The 12369-nt window shown below is 50.6% G+C and overlaps 1 protein-coding gene across 1 annotated transcript in view; it reads right to left on the bottom strand.

The window, feature by feature from the left end:
• Positions 1 to 442: 442 nt before the first annotated feature.
• Positions 443 to 12369, bottom strand: part of MOGAT2 (monoacylglycerol O-acyltransferase 2) — a 28973-nt gene continuing 17046 nt past the window's right edge. The window contains exons 3-6 of the mRNA XM_075112597.1: positions 5443 to 5647; positions 3855 to 4029; positions 3499 to 3698; positions 443 to 2028 (exon numbers count right to left, since the gene is read on the bottom strand). Of these exons, the coding sequence (XP_074968698.1) occupies positions 1874 to 2028; positions 3499 to 3698; positions 3855 to 4029; positions 5443 to 5647 (735 nt within the window). The 3' untranslated portion in view covers positions 443 to 1873. The remainder of the gene's footprint in view (positions 2029 to 3498; positions 3699 to 3854; positions 4030 to 5442; positions 5648 to 12369) is intronic.

The following is a 12369-nucleotide window of genomic DNA, read 5'->3' as shown; positions in this document are numbered from 1 at the left end:
TCTTGCTCCCTCCCTATTTCCTACATCACCACATCCAATCACCTATCCAATGTCTCTCCAAATCCTTTCCCATGTGCATTGCTGATTTCCACCCCAACAGCAGCACCTTTGCTCCTTTTTCCGTTGCATCAATATCTCATGTCCTTGTCCTCACCTCTGGAGACCTCCCCCATCCCCACAGCACCTTGTGCTGTGGCCGGGGACATCTCTGCCAGCACTGATTCCCATCAGGATGTTTGCAGAAGGCTGTGGTGACATTCCTGGGATCTGCAGGTGGCCTGGCCAGTAGCAGGGAAGGCAGAGGAAAGGCCAGAAATAAACAACTGGAGTTAGGGTAAAGATTGGATGGAGATGAACACCAAAAGAAAAGAGAGGGAAAGAATTATTTTTATTTTCCTGGTGCGTAAAGCTTCTTCCTGCTTAGGCACCTCTGTTCTTAATTAAGGACAAAAGAAAAAAGGTTTATTAATAGCAAGCAAGCAAGAAATCATAGCAGGTGACCTACTTTATTTGACTGGATTATGTATGGGATTACAGGAGTGTTTAGAAATGTCGATAAGGGCTCCATCAAATTCTTCCCTGTTGCTGCTTGTTTTCTGGGAATATGAGGGATTTGCAGTGGGGTCATTTGGATTAAGAATCCAGTGGAGTAATTTGATCAGGGCAAGAGGAAAGGGAAAAGAAAGCAAAACACAGTGATGGCTCTGGTGTCGTCAGGTTAGAAACAGTTCTGTGTGTTTTCCTTGTTAAAGGCAATTCTTGCAGCTGCAGTGACAAAAATCCCAGGTGCAATGAAATGCACGTGCTCTGCAGGATTTCTGGTGGCGACATGCAGGCGGGGAATGGGATGTGGGGAAGAGAAAGAGAAATGTAGATGATGGTATTAGGGCTCTATAGGGGCAATGTAAAGCTGATCTGAGCAGATGGCGTCCTGCCACCTTAAACTTCCAAGTTGTGAAATCCCATTAAGTGCAGAGTTTAATAAAGTTCTGGATATCTAGAAGAAGCAGCTATTTAAAGCCTTGATCACCTGCCAAACATGGCTTTATGAGCCATATTTCCTGTCCCAAATCACTTCTCTTTTCTCCCACCTCCTGGGTGTGCCTCTTCTCTGGCCTCATTTGTAAAATGAAACGCACAGTGACAGTGCTGCCATAGCTGGTGACTAATCCAAGGTGTTCCCATGCAGGGGAGTCCAGGGTTAAATTAATAAAATTATAAGCAGGACTCCTGGAGCCCAGGTAGGGAGGACCCTCTGGATGAGCCCTTGCCCTCTATAAAGGCTTTATTTCTTTTGCCCCAGTGGTGTACGGCATCGTGTTGTTACCGAGGGTACCCAGCATCATGCTGGGGGTATGAGCTTTCTGATAATCTGCGTTTCAGGTGGGGAGAAAAGAGCCCAGATAAATTAGATATGAAAAGTACCAAGCAAACAATGATCATTTGTTGATCTAGACAAATTATATTTTAAAAAACATACGCGTTTAGCAGAAATTATGGCTTATTATCCCATTTCTGAATGAAAATAATGCAATGGAAACTTTCAATAATTCATCTTTGCCTGGAAATGTCTTGAAAAACCGGCCTCCAAATCTAACTGGAAGTACGAGTTTTCTGTTGGGGAGTTTCAACAGTGTTGGGTTGGTCAGATGGGGTCTTTTTTCATTCTTCTTTATATCTTTTATGTGTTCTACAGGGAGAAAAAGTTAAAACTCTGGCCCTAAACCCATGCAAAAGCTGGGAAAATCAAGTCCTTCTCCCTATACCGTACAGCCCATACGTTAACTGTGACTAAGGTGAGGTTGTGAAATAGTTCCAATGATGGGGAAAACACGAAGCTTGGTCTCCATGGTTTCACCTTGCTTGAGGAGCTCTATATAAATTCCAGGTGTCTGTCTTCTGGGATGTTATATTTAGCCTTGTGCTCCTCAAAGAGCTTGCACAATTCATTTAGGTATTTCTGATGGACTTGATCAACCTCTTCCTCGGAGGGTCTGTGCTTCCTCTGCACTGGAATTGGCTTCCCAACTGGAAGACAAGAGCAGGTGTTAGGAGGAGCCAGTGTCAGGTCCCTCTGGACACTTTGCACATCTTAGCCCAGAGCTGGGATCCACCTCTCCAAGAATGCGGTGAATGGATTGATATGACGAGTCATGTCCCAAAGTTTGGGAGGTAGCACAGCTAAGGAGGTAGGGAGATGGAGGCTCAGATCCTGGCCTCCTAGGTCACATCTCTCCTTGCCTCATTTTCCTCATCTGCAAACCTAATTAATACCAAAGACCCTCTGAATGCACCTCAGTGAAGTAAATGTACTGCATCCCAATGCAGGACCTACAGCTGCTCCTAATGTCTCAGATGTGCTGCAGAGAAAGACAACATCAACAACATCATCCTAATATCTGGGTTCAGCTTTCCAAGCTATTCCCACATGGCCCTGGGAATCTGCGTGCAAGTGGGGATACTAAGGCAGACACTAGAGACTGGTGTGCTTCCACTTTGCTCACGGTAAAGCCTCAGTGAAACATCTGATTTTTATTAGGAATCAAGTACACACTTATCTTTAGAACATCATGGTTTTTTCAAAGGCAAATCTAAATAATTTGATTCACAGCAATTGAAGAGGTCCCTTCCTGTCCCCCAGGCCCACCAGCAGCAGTAGCAGGTGACAGGGGAGTCCATGGGACACTTCTCTTTCTCTGGTCTCTTACTCAAATTGTGTTTGTCAAGTGACGGAGGGTTTCATCGTTGTGTAATGCTGCTCCTCATTGGACTAATGAAGAGCCCTTGTGATACTGCACAGCTCATAAAACCATTGAGACAATCCGAATAGGTTGTAAAACAATTAGAAGTAATTGCTGGCTGTCAAACCTAATCAGTGGGGTGAGCTCTGACCTTTCCAAACAGCCTCTTTAATTAGACTAATTCACAGAGCATCAGTCACGCCAGTGGGCCAAGCATGGAGTGGTTGAAACCACGACAAAATTCTTCAAAACCAAAGACTTCCTTGAAATTTAGCCTCCTGTGGGCATGGTCTCAAGTTGAAACAGCATGACTCGTTCACGTGCAAATAGGTTGATTTTTGTGGCTGCCTGCACGGGACACTGAGCAAACCTGCAAACCGTGTAGGTGTTGTCCTACTTGTGTTTGTGAAACTGGCTTTAACCCAATGGTGTTGCAGTGGCTCGTAGCAGTGGGTTGCACTGGGGCTGGGGTTGGCTACATCCCACAGGGGTGATGGGGTGGCTATGTTTGCTCTGGGGCTTTCTCAGCACAGCCCAGATGACCTGGGCTCTGCCATAATCCCAAGGCAGAGTCCCAAACCAGCACGACATGTGAGCAGCTGGGGATGCTCCTTTGTCAGCATGTTCCTAACCCACCGAAGCTCGTGCTCCCTGGCATGATGCTCTAGGCCAGCAGGAGGATAACACAACACAGGGGCTGCCCCTGATCCCCCCTTTGCCAGGCCTCATGCCAGGAAATTGCCAACCAAGGACTTACCCACGGTGAAGATGGGCCGCCGGTAGGGTACCAGCCCAAAGCTGTACTGGAAGATGCCTCGTGCGTGGAAGAGGGGAAGGGAGATGCCCATGATCTGCTGGAGCCGGTGCTGGAGCCACCTCAGCCAGGAGCCCTTGGGGTTTCTCACCTGCTCGAAGAGGTCGTTCTCCCCAAAGGAAAAGATGGGGACCAGCGGGGTGCTGCGAGGAGCCGAACCAAATGTAGGGACACAAATAGCAAAGTCCACCCCAAAACACTTTCCCCACCTCTCCAAAATCATCAGGAACACCCTGTTAACCAGCCACAGACCGGAGCATCCCTCCCCAAGTGCCCCTTGGCCCCATCCCCTGCATCACCCATGCTGGATGGCCAGACGGACAAATCCCTTCCTATTCTTCAGCAGCAAGGTGCAGGATCCCGGCCGGGCGTCCAGCGCCTCCTGCGCCCCACCGACGATGATGGCCAGCATGTTCCCACCCTCTGGCTTCTGCAGCACGTAGGATGCGCTCTCCTTGTCTGAGGAGACAAGGCCTGTGGGGCAGAGAGGAAGAAAAAATGATAATCTTTAAAACCCACACAACTGTAGTTTGCTCTGTGCTTGCTTTCCCCCTTATCCAGCTCCAGAGTGGTGTTAGACACTTTATTTTCAGAGTTTTCCTACACTTTGGAAATCTCAGCCCAGCTCCCCTGAAAGGTGCTGGATTCCTGCATGGCTCTGCTGTGTAAATATACAATTCCCCCTTTGCTGTCTGGCCCAGAAGTGAGAAATGAGAAAAAAATCAGGAAAAATTAAACTGAGAACTAGCTGCACTTAAGCCCCAGAGAAAATGGTTCAGTTTTTGTCAAATGAAACCGTGTCCAACCCTGAATCATTCCAGAGGCAGTGAAACATTTGCTTTAGGTCAAAATGCACCAAATTTCAGTGGATGCTGGTAATTTAAAGTGGAGTTCAATGCAGAATTTGGTCCCTTGTTGTAATTTACTTTGAAAAGCTAGAAACCTTTAATTCAGAAATGACAAAGCAACATTATTTTGATTTTTTAAAAATACTCTTGTTTCAGGGGCTGAAATAATTTGCAAATCAAAACCTTTTTGTCAAATGGATCCAATTGACCTGAAAATGAGCTGTGCCCCAAACTCCCACATTACAGTGATTAAACCTTTTTTCGCCTGGGTCATAACTCTCTCATATCTCACTGTTATGATTCCTCACTCTCCGTGTAAATATTTTTTCAGCAGCAGGAGCCAGGGTTTACATGGAAAACAGGGTGATGAATTCCCTGGGCTATCTCAGACAGAGCTGGATGCCTGTGTTTTGTCTCCTGAATCTTGCTTACAACATGAGCCCATTCAGGTGGAGAAGCGGCCATTCCCCAATGGTAAGAGACAGAGGTCATCATCTGCAGGTCTCCAAAAATCTCTCCAGACTCCCTTTTCCCTCTCTCCATTTAATTTTTACCTATTCCTTTTCATCTTCCTCTACTGCCACGTGGTTTTGCAACAGCATGAGCTGCTATTTGCATCCCCTCTCCCTGGCTGCCTCCCTGCAAGAGGCAGCAGCTTCAGAAAATTGCCTTCTTTCAGCGGCAACCGCAATTTCAAGCCTGAATGTTATTTGCATGGAAAAAAAAGAAATACGGGACATCCCTATCCTGCTGGTCTCTACAGGCTCCACATTTCTGGTCACGATCTGCTCAGCAGTGCTCTGTGAAGTCAAACATCATAGATAAGAGCTAGGAGGGCAATTTTTAACTTCAGCGAGTTTTAGGGTGACATCTCCAGGAGCTGTGTCCATGCATGGGATCAGACTGGCCACAGGTGGGGACAAACACACCCTTGACCCCTCTTCCCAAGCCTCACTGGTGTTTTCACTCACTGCTCCCCTGAAAAGCATCCGACTCACCCACCCATCCCACCTCTTACCCATGCTGCTGCCCTGCTTACCTCCGCTCATCAGGTAGTCCCTGAGGAAGGGGATGCGAAACCACAGGGAGAGCATCATCAGGTGTGGGGTGATGCCTGGAAAGAGCTTGGAAAAGCCTGATGCCTCTGTGCAGAAATTGAGAAAGGCTCCTGCTGCCAGGACCCCGTGGGGATGAAATCCCATTAGGTAGTTCTGCCTAGGGTCCAGGTCCGCCGTCTTCACCAGCTGGGCACAGGAATGGAAGCAAAAATGAGACCATGAGTTAGTGCTGTCACCCTGGGGGGATGGAGCATTGGCTATAGAGAGCAGATAGGGGATTTCTGGAGCGGGGTCCCTAGCATCCACTGTACCTTCTGTTGGAAAAGGTCAACTGGAGCAACTCAATCGGTTCAGTTTTGGGCCCCTCGGCACAAGAAGGCCCTGGAGGGGCTGGAGCGTGTCCAGAGAAGGGCAGCGGGGCTGGGGCAGGGTCTGGAGCACAAGTGTGCTGGGGGGCGGCTGGGGGAGCTGGGGGGGTTTAGCCTGGAGAAGAGGGGGCTGAGGGGAGCCCTTCTCGCTCTCTGCAGCTGCCTGAGAGGGGCTGGAGTGAGGGGGGGGCTGGTCTCTGCTCCCAAGTCACCAGTGACAGGGCGAGAGGGAACGGCCTCAAGCTGCGTCAGGGGAGGTTTAGGTTGGATGTGAGGGAAAATGCCTTCCCTGCCAGAACGGTCAGGCCCTGGCACAGGCTGCCCAGAGATGTGCGGGAGTCACCGTCCCTGGGTGGGGGTTTCAAAAAACCTCTACACATGCACATGGGGACATGGTTTAAGAGACATAATATTATTGGGCTGATGGTTGGACTTGATGATCCTAGAGGTCTTTTCCAACCTTGATGATTCTATAATTCTATAATTTTATTCTTTTATTTTTCACTGAGATGCATTTCATTGCCTATATTTCCATCTCCTCCCACCATTTGGCCCAAAATGACATTTCCAACAGCAGAGTTCCTCATGTTGCTCTGAGCGGGCCTAGATGCTGTCAAGAAGTTACATTATTTAAAATGTCCTCCAATATATCTTCTAACATGGGAAAAGAAAAACTAAAAAGTGAGAAAAGGGTAATAATTTCCATCCTCCTCTAGCCCACAACAAGAACAGCAAAGGGAGTGCAGAATCACTCTGGTAATGATCCATGTAAAGCTACCCAGGGCAGGGACATGTCTCTGCTCAACAACATGGTGTGGACCCAAGGCTTGTCCTGTCCTTGAGTAGTTATCAGATGATTCAAGGATGCTTTCATACATGGTAAGGTGAGATCCATCTCCCAGACATCTAACAGAGAACGAGCTGATGGTTTCCTTTCTGTTGGAGAAAACCTGTAAGAACCCAGCTGCTTGTGTCTATGTTAGGTGCCCAGGTAATCCATGAGTCCATCAAAGAGCAAGATATCTGCTCAAGCTTCACAGAATCACAGAATCCCAGACTGCTGGGGCTGGAAGGGCCCTCTGGAGCCCATCCCGTCCCACCCCCTGCTGGAGCAGGCACACCCAGAGCAGGGGCACAGGATCACGTCCAGGTGGGGTGTGAATGTCTCCAGGGAAGGGACCCCACAGCCTCTCGGGGCAGCCCGTGCCCCTGCTCTGGCACCCGCACAGCAAAGGGGTTTCTCCTCATGTTCAGGGGGAACTTCCCGTGTTCCAGCTTGTGCCTGTGGCCCCTTGGCCTGGCGTTGGGCACCACTGAAAAGAGCCCGGCCCCATCCCCCTGACACCCACCCTTCAGATATTTATAAGCACTGATGAGACCCCCCTCAGCCTTCTCTTCTCCAGGCTGAACAAGCCCAGGTCTCTCAGCCTTTCCTCACCAGGGAGATGCTCCAGCCCCTGATCCCCTTGGCAGCTCTGCGCTGGCCTTGCTCCAGCAGTTCCCTGCCCTTCTTGAACTGGGGGGCCCAGAACTGGCCGCAGCCCTGCAGATGTGGCCTCACTGGGGCAGAGCAGAGGGGGAGGAGAACCTCCCTTGCCCTGCTGGCCACACGCCTTTCCATGCACCCCAGAACACCGCTGGCCCCCTTGGCCCCAAGGGCCCGGTGCTGGCTCAGGGTCACCTCGCTGCCCCCCAGCACCCCCAGGGCCTCTCAGCAGAGCCGCTCTCCAGCAGGTCCCCCCCAGCCTGTGCTGGTGCGGGGGGTTGTTCCCCCCCAGGGGCAGGACCCTGCACTGGCTCTTGCTGAATTCCCCGAGGTTCCCCTGGGCCCAGCTCTCCATCCTGGCCAGGTCTCATTAAGGTTGCTGCAGTTTTACCGGAAGGAGGGAATGAGGAGTGCCCATGTCTAGCCTTTAGAGAGGGACAGCATAGATTGCAGATACAGTGTGGCTCATGGCAGCCCTTGAGGGCTGGCTAAGCCAATATGAAAGTGGGTTTGGAGCCTGGGAGATGCTGCATTGGAGAATGGGCACCACAGCAGAAGAGGGGACGATTAAAGGGAGATAAGGGACAACCAGGGTTTGGACTCTGTGGGGTACACTTGCTATCGACTGCCCAAAGGAGAGGTGCTGGTGTGACAAACCCACCCTCCAGCTATGCCACTGAGAAGACCCTGCCATGCCAACATCAGCCAGCACGTGCATAACCCAGGCAGAAGCAGCCAAAACTGAGCGCTGATGCCTCTGCACCCTTTCTGTGGGTGCCAAGGATGCTCACAGGATGAATGGAAGGAACGGAATCTCAGAGGAAGGGTGGACCTTTCCAAGGTTAGCCATCACAGAGACACCACGAATTTCCAAACAACCCAAAAGCACTTGTGCTCAAGAAGAACCAAAGACCTGTGCATGTTACCGCTCCGAGTACCCCAGTCCCATCCACACTCGGGAAGCAGCTAATGGTGCATGTGTTTTCCTAGAAGCAGCCAGAACCACAGGTAAATCACGAGGGTGTATTTCACTTTCTGACGTTGTGGCTAATTTCCCATCTGTCCTAAAGCACTGTTGACTGTACACATGTGCCCATTCAAGCGCCTGCTCCTAATGAGGGGAATGGACAAATGAGTCCCACCGCTGCCCGGGTGCAGAGGTGCCTAGGCAGGAAGAGGGGCAGATGGCTGAGTTACTAAGTGTCCAGGGCCCCTGCCACCATTTGCTCATTTTTGAGTAATCTCAGTTTGCATCAATATTTCCTGCATTCATCTTCAGCTTCCAAACAGCCTTTCATCTCTGCATGATTTATAAGCAGGGAGGTGAGATGCTTGGGTGTGTTGGAAACCATTAAGTCTCTGGCTGTGTGTGCACAGGGTGGCAAGAAGGTGGGGTGACAGCAGGCTCAACCTCTGCACCCCAAGCTCACACCAGCCTCCTTGCTAATGAAGAGTCCAACACGGGGTGTCCATTGAGCTGTGCAAACTGCTCAAATGGGAGAGTTTGCCTGTGCTAAGACACCTCAAATCCTTAAAAACCCTCCCTAGGAGACATCCAGCTGCTGCCTTGGTGCTCACCCCAATGAAAGGGGAGGGAGGACAGGAGAGGAAAGAATGAAGAACAGGGCCTGCTGTGATAGGCCAAGGGGCGATGGTTTTAAACTAAAAGAGAGGAGATTCAGACTAGATGCAAAGAAGACATTTTTTATGCTGAGGGTGGTGAGACACTGGCCCAGGTTGCCCCGAGAGGTGGTCGATGCCCCGTCCCTGGAAACATTCCAGGTGAGGTTGGACAGGGCTCTGAGTGACCTGATCTGGATGAAGATGTCCCTGCCCACTGCAGGGGGTTGGACTAGATGAGCTTTAAAGGACTGTTCCAACCAAAACCTTTTGTGATTCTATTAATCTCTGATAAGAAGTGAGGGAAGAGAAGAGAAGAGGTAGGTTATGTCCCTTTACAAAGGGGTGGACATCTACCAGCCAGCAATCTTTCCAGCTCTATTTATGGCTGATCACGTTTTCTCTCGATACTATTCATTGAGATCACCTTGTGATTTATTTTATTTGTTGTAGTGCACACCTATTTTCAGATACTGTTTTTTTTCATCTTGCTCTGCATTATCATATTATTTCCTGGGCTTTGTTTTGTTTTGTTTTTTAAGGCTAATCATGGACACAGACAAAGCAACCCCTGGTGTCTTAAGGTGCCCCTGGAGAGCACATCTGTCACTGATAAATGGTTCCTCATCTCCCTCATGGCCTCAATGCAACTAAAGTCTCAAGTCCTACCAACCATTGTCAGTTCTGGACTCGGCCTTTCAAACCACACATGCGTTTTGGAGCTTGATCATAATCTATGTATCCAACTCTATGTGTCCTATGTATCCATCTGAAAGGAACCTCATAAAGTTCAGCAAGAAGAAGTACAAAGTACTGCACCTGAGGAGGATGAACCCCAAGAACCAGTACGTGCTGGGGGCCGCCCAGCTTGGCAGACTGGTGGACACCAAGGTGAATATGAGCCTGTGATGGGACCTCACAGCAAAGAAGACAAATGGTATCCAGGGCTACGTTAGATATATTGTCAGCATGTGGAGGGAGGTCATCACTCCCCTCTACTGAGCACTAGGGAGGCCACACCTGGAGTACTGTGTCCAGTTTTGGGCTTTTCAGTACAAGACAGACACGGAGGAACTGGAGAGAGTCCAGCAGATGGCCACAAAGTTGTTAAAGGGACTGGAGCATCTCTGCTATGAGGAGAGGCTGAAAGAGCTGGGACACTTCAGCCTGGAGAAGGCTCAGGGGGATCTCATCAATGTATATAAGTACCTGAAGGGAGGGTGCAAAGAGTACAGAGCCAGGCTCTTGTCAGTGGTGTCCAGTGCCAGGACCAGAGGCCATGGATACAAACATGCAGAGGGACCTGGACAGGCTGGATCCATGGGCCGAGGCCAGTTGTGTGGGGTTTAACAAGGCCAAGTGCCGGGTCCTGCCCTTGGGTCACACCAACCCCAGGCATCACCCCAGGCCTGGGGCAGAGGGGCTGGGAAGTGCCCGGCGGAGAAGGCCCTGGGGGTGCTGGCTGACAGCCGGCTGGGCATGAGCCAGCAGTGCCCAGGTGGCCAAGGAGGCCACCAGCCCCCGGGCTTGTGTCAGCACTGCTGTGGCCAGCAGGAGCCGGGCAGGGATGGGGCCCCTGTGCTCGGCCCTGGGGAGGCCCCACCTCGAATGCTGGGCTCAGGTTTGGGCCCCTCGGGACAAGAAGGCCCTGGAGGGGCTGGAGCGTGTCCAGAGAAGGGCAGCGGGGCTGGGGCAGGGTCTGGAGCACAAGTGTGCTGGGGGGCGGCTGGGGGAGCTGGGGGGGTTTAGCCTGGAGAAGAGGGGGCTGAGGGGAGCCCTTCTCGCTCCCTGCAGCTGCCTGAGAGGGGCTGGAGTGAGGGGGGGGCTGGTCTCTGCTCCCAAGTCACCAGTGACAGGGCGAGAGGGAACGGCCTCAAGCTGCGTCAGGGGAGGTTTAGGTTGGATGTGAGGGAAAATGCCTTCCCTGCCAGAGCGGTCAGGCCCTGGCACAGGCTGCCCAGAGAGGTGGGGGAGTCACCGTCCCTGGGGGGGTTCAACCACCGTGTAGCCGTGGGACTTGGGGATATGGTTTAGGAGGCCTGGGGGTGCTGGGCTGATGGTTGGACTTGATCTTACAGGCCTTCTCCAACCTTAATGATTCTGTGATTTTGTGAAACTGAAACACAAGAGGTTGCCTCTGAACATCAGGAAACACATTTTCACTGTGCGGGTGACCGAGCACTGGCACAGGTTGCCCAGAGAGGTTCTGGGGTCACCATCCTTCGAGATATTAAAAAAACCATCTAGGCACAGTCCTGGGCAACCAGCTCTGGGTGGCCCTGCTTGAGTACAGTGGGCTGGTCCAGCTGACCTCCAGAGGACACTTCCAACCTCAGCCAGTCTGTGATTCTGTGATTTTTGAATCCCTGCTCTAAGCCATGGACAGCTAGATGGTAGGCGTCTGGTCACTCAGGAGTTGGTGGGGCTACTTAATATTTCTGCAAGAGCTGGCCCCTGCAGTAGTGTTGACCACATCTTAGTGACTTGGTTGAATTATTTGCCTCTTTCAGCTTTTTAAACTGAGCTCCTTCCAGAGCATAAGCAAAGGAGGGGATAGAAGGTCCCAATTTTTCACAGTGTCTGCTCACTTTTGGATTGACACTGTGAAAAGCAGAAATCAGGACTCTATCAGGATGATTTGGCCAGAACTTACAGAGAAACCAAAGAGCTTGTACAAGACTGAGAAGGTCAGGCCCCTGGACTCTAAACCACCCTTCTCCTTCTGGAAACTCTTTAACACAAAAACTTGATCCTCCCATCTGGATTGTTCCCACTGCTCAGTTACTTCTTTCCTCTCCTCCTGCCAGAGGTCAATCTCTGTTCCCAAACTGCCAGGAAAGTTAATATCTGACACAGCACACCCTGGATCTCTCCTACACTCCAGCCTCAAAGTGCTTAATGGGGTGGGGGTTGAGGTGCAGGGGGGTGTAAGTCTCCTCCCTGCTGGCTTGGCCAGGTTCTCCTTTCCACACCCACCCAATGGCATCTGCTGCTCTGGTCTTTCTGGGTGAATTGAACCTTTAAAAATTGTCAAAGGACTTAAGGATCCAGCCAAGCCGGTCTGTGCATAAACATTTAAGTGAGGCAAATGCTTGACTTGAAGTTTTCTTGATAAGACAAGAGCAGCTTTTCAATCGGAGGTGTCTGAGGGATGCCAAATTAATGTATATGGCCCATGGGCCAAAGGCAAAGTACTGGGTTATGCTTTCCAAACTGAACTATGGGTTTGCTCACTTCCCTGAGCTTCTCCTTGGCCTGGCTGCAATGCTGGCTTCTTTCTTGGCTGCTGACAGCGGTAATGACCCTTTGTCAAAGCTGTTATGAGTCCTTCCAGGTCTTAGATGTGGGGTGATCATGGCCTTCCCAACAAATGAACTTAAATTTGTGTTTTGAAGGATGAGGTCTACTTTATGCTTCTCCTCCTTGGAGAAATA

This window comes from Phalacrocorax aristotelis, chromosome 1 (genome assembly GCF_949628215.1).
Source record: "Phalacrocorax aristotelis chromosome 1, bGulAri2.1, whole genome shotgun sequence".
NCBI lineage: Eukaryota > Metazoa > Chordata > Aves > Suliformes > Phalacrocoracidae > Phalacrocorax > Phalacrocorax aristotelis.
The sequence above is the reverse complement of the archived record's forward strand: the minus strand, read 5'-3'. Positions and strand labels throughout refer to the sequence as shown.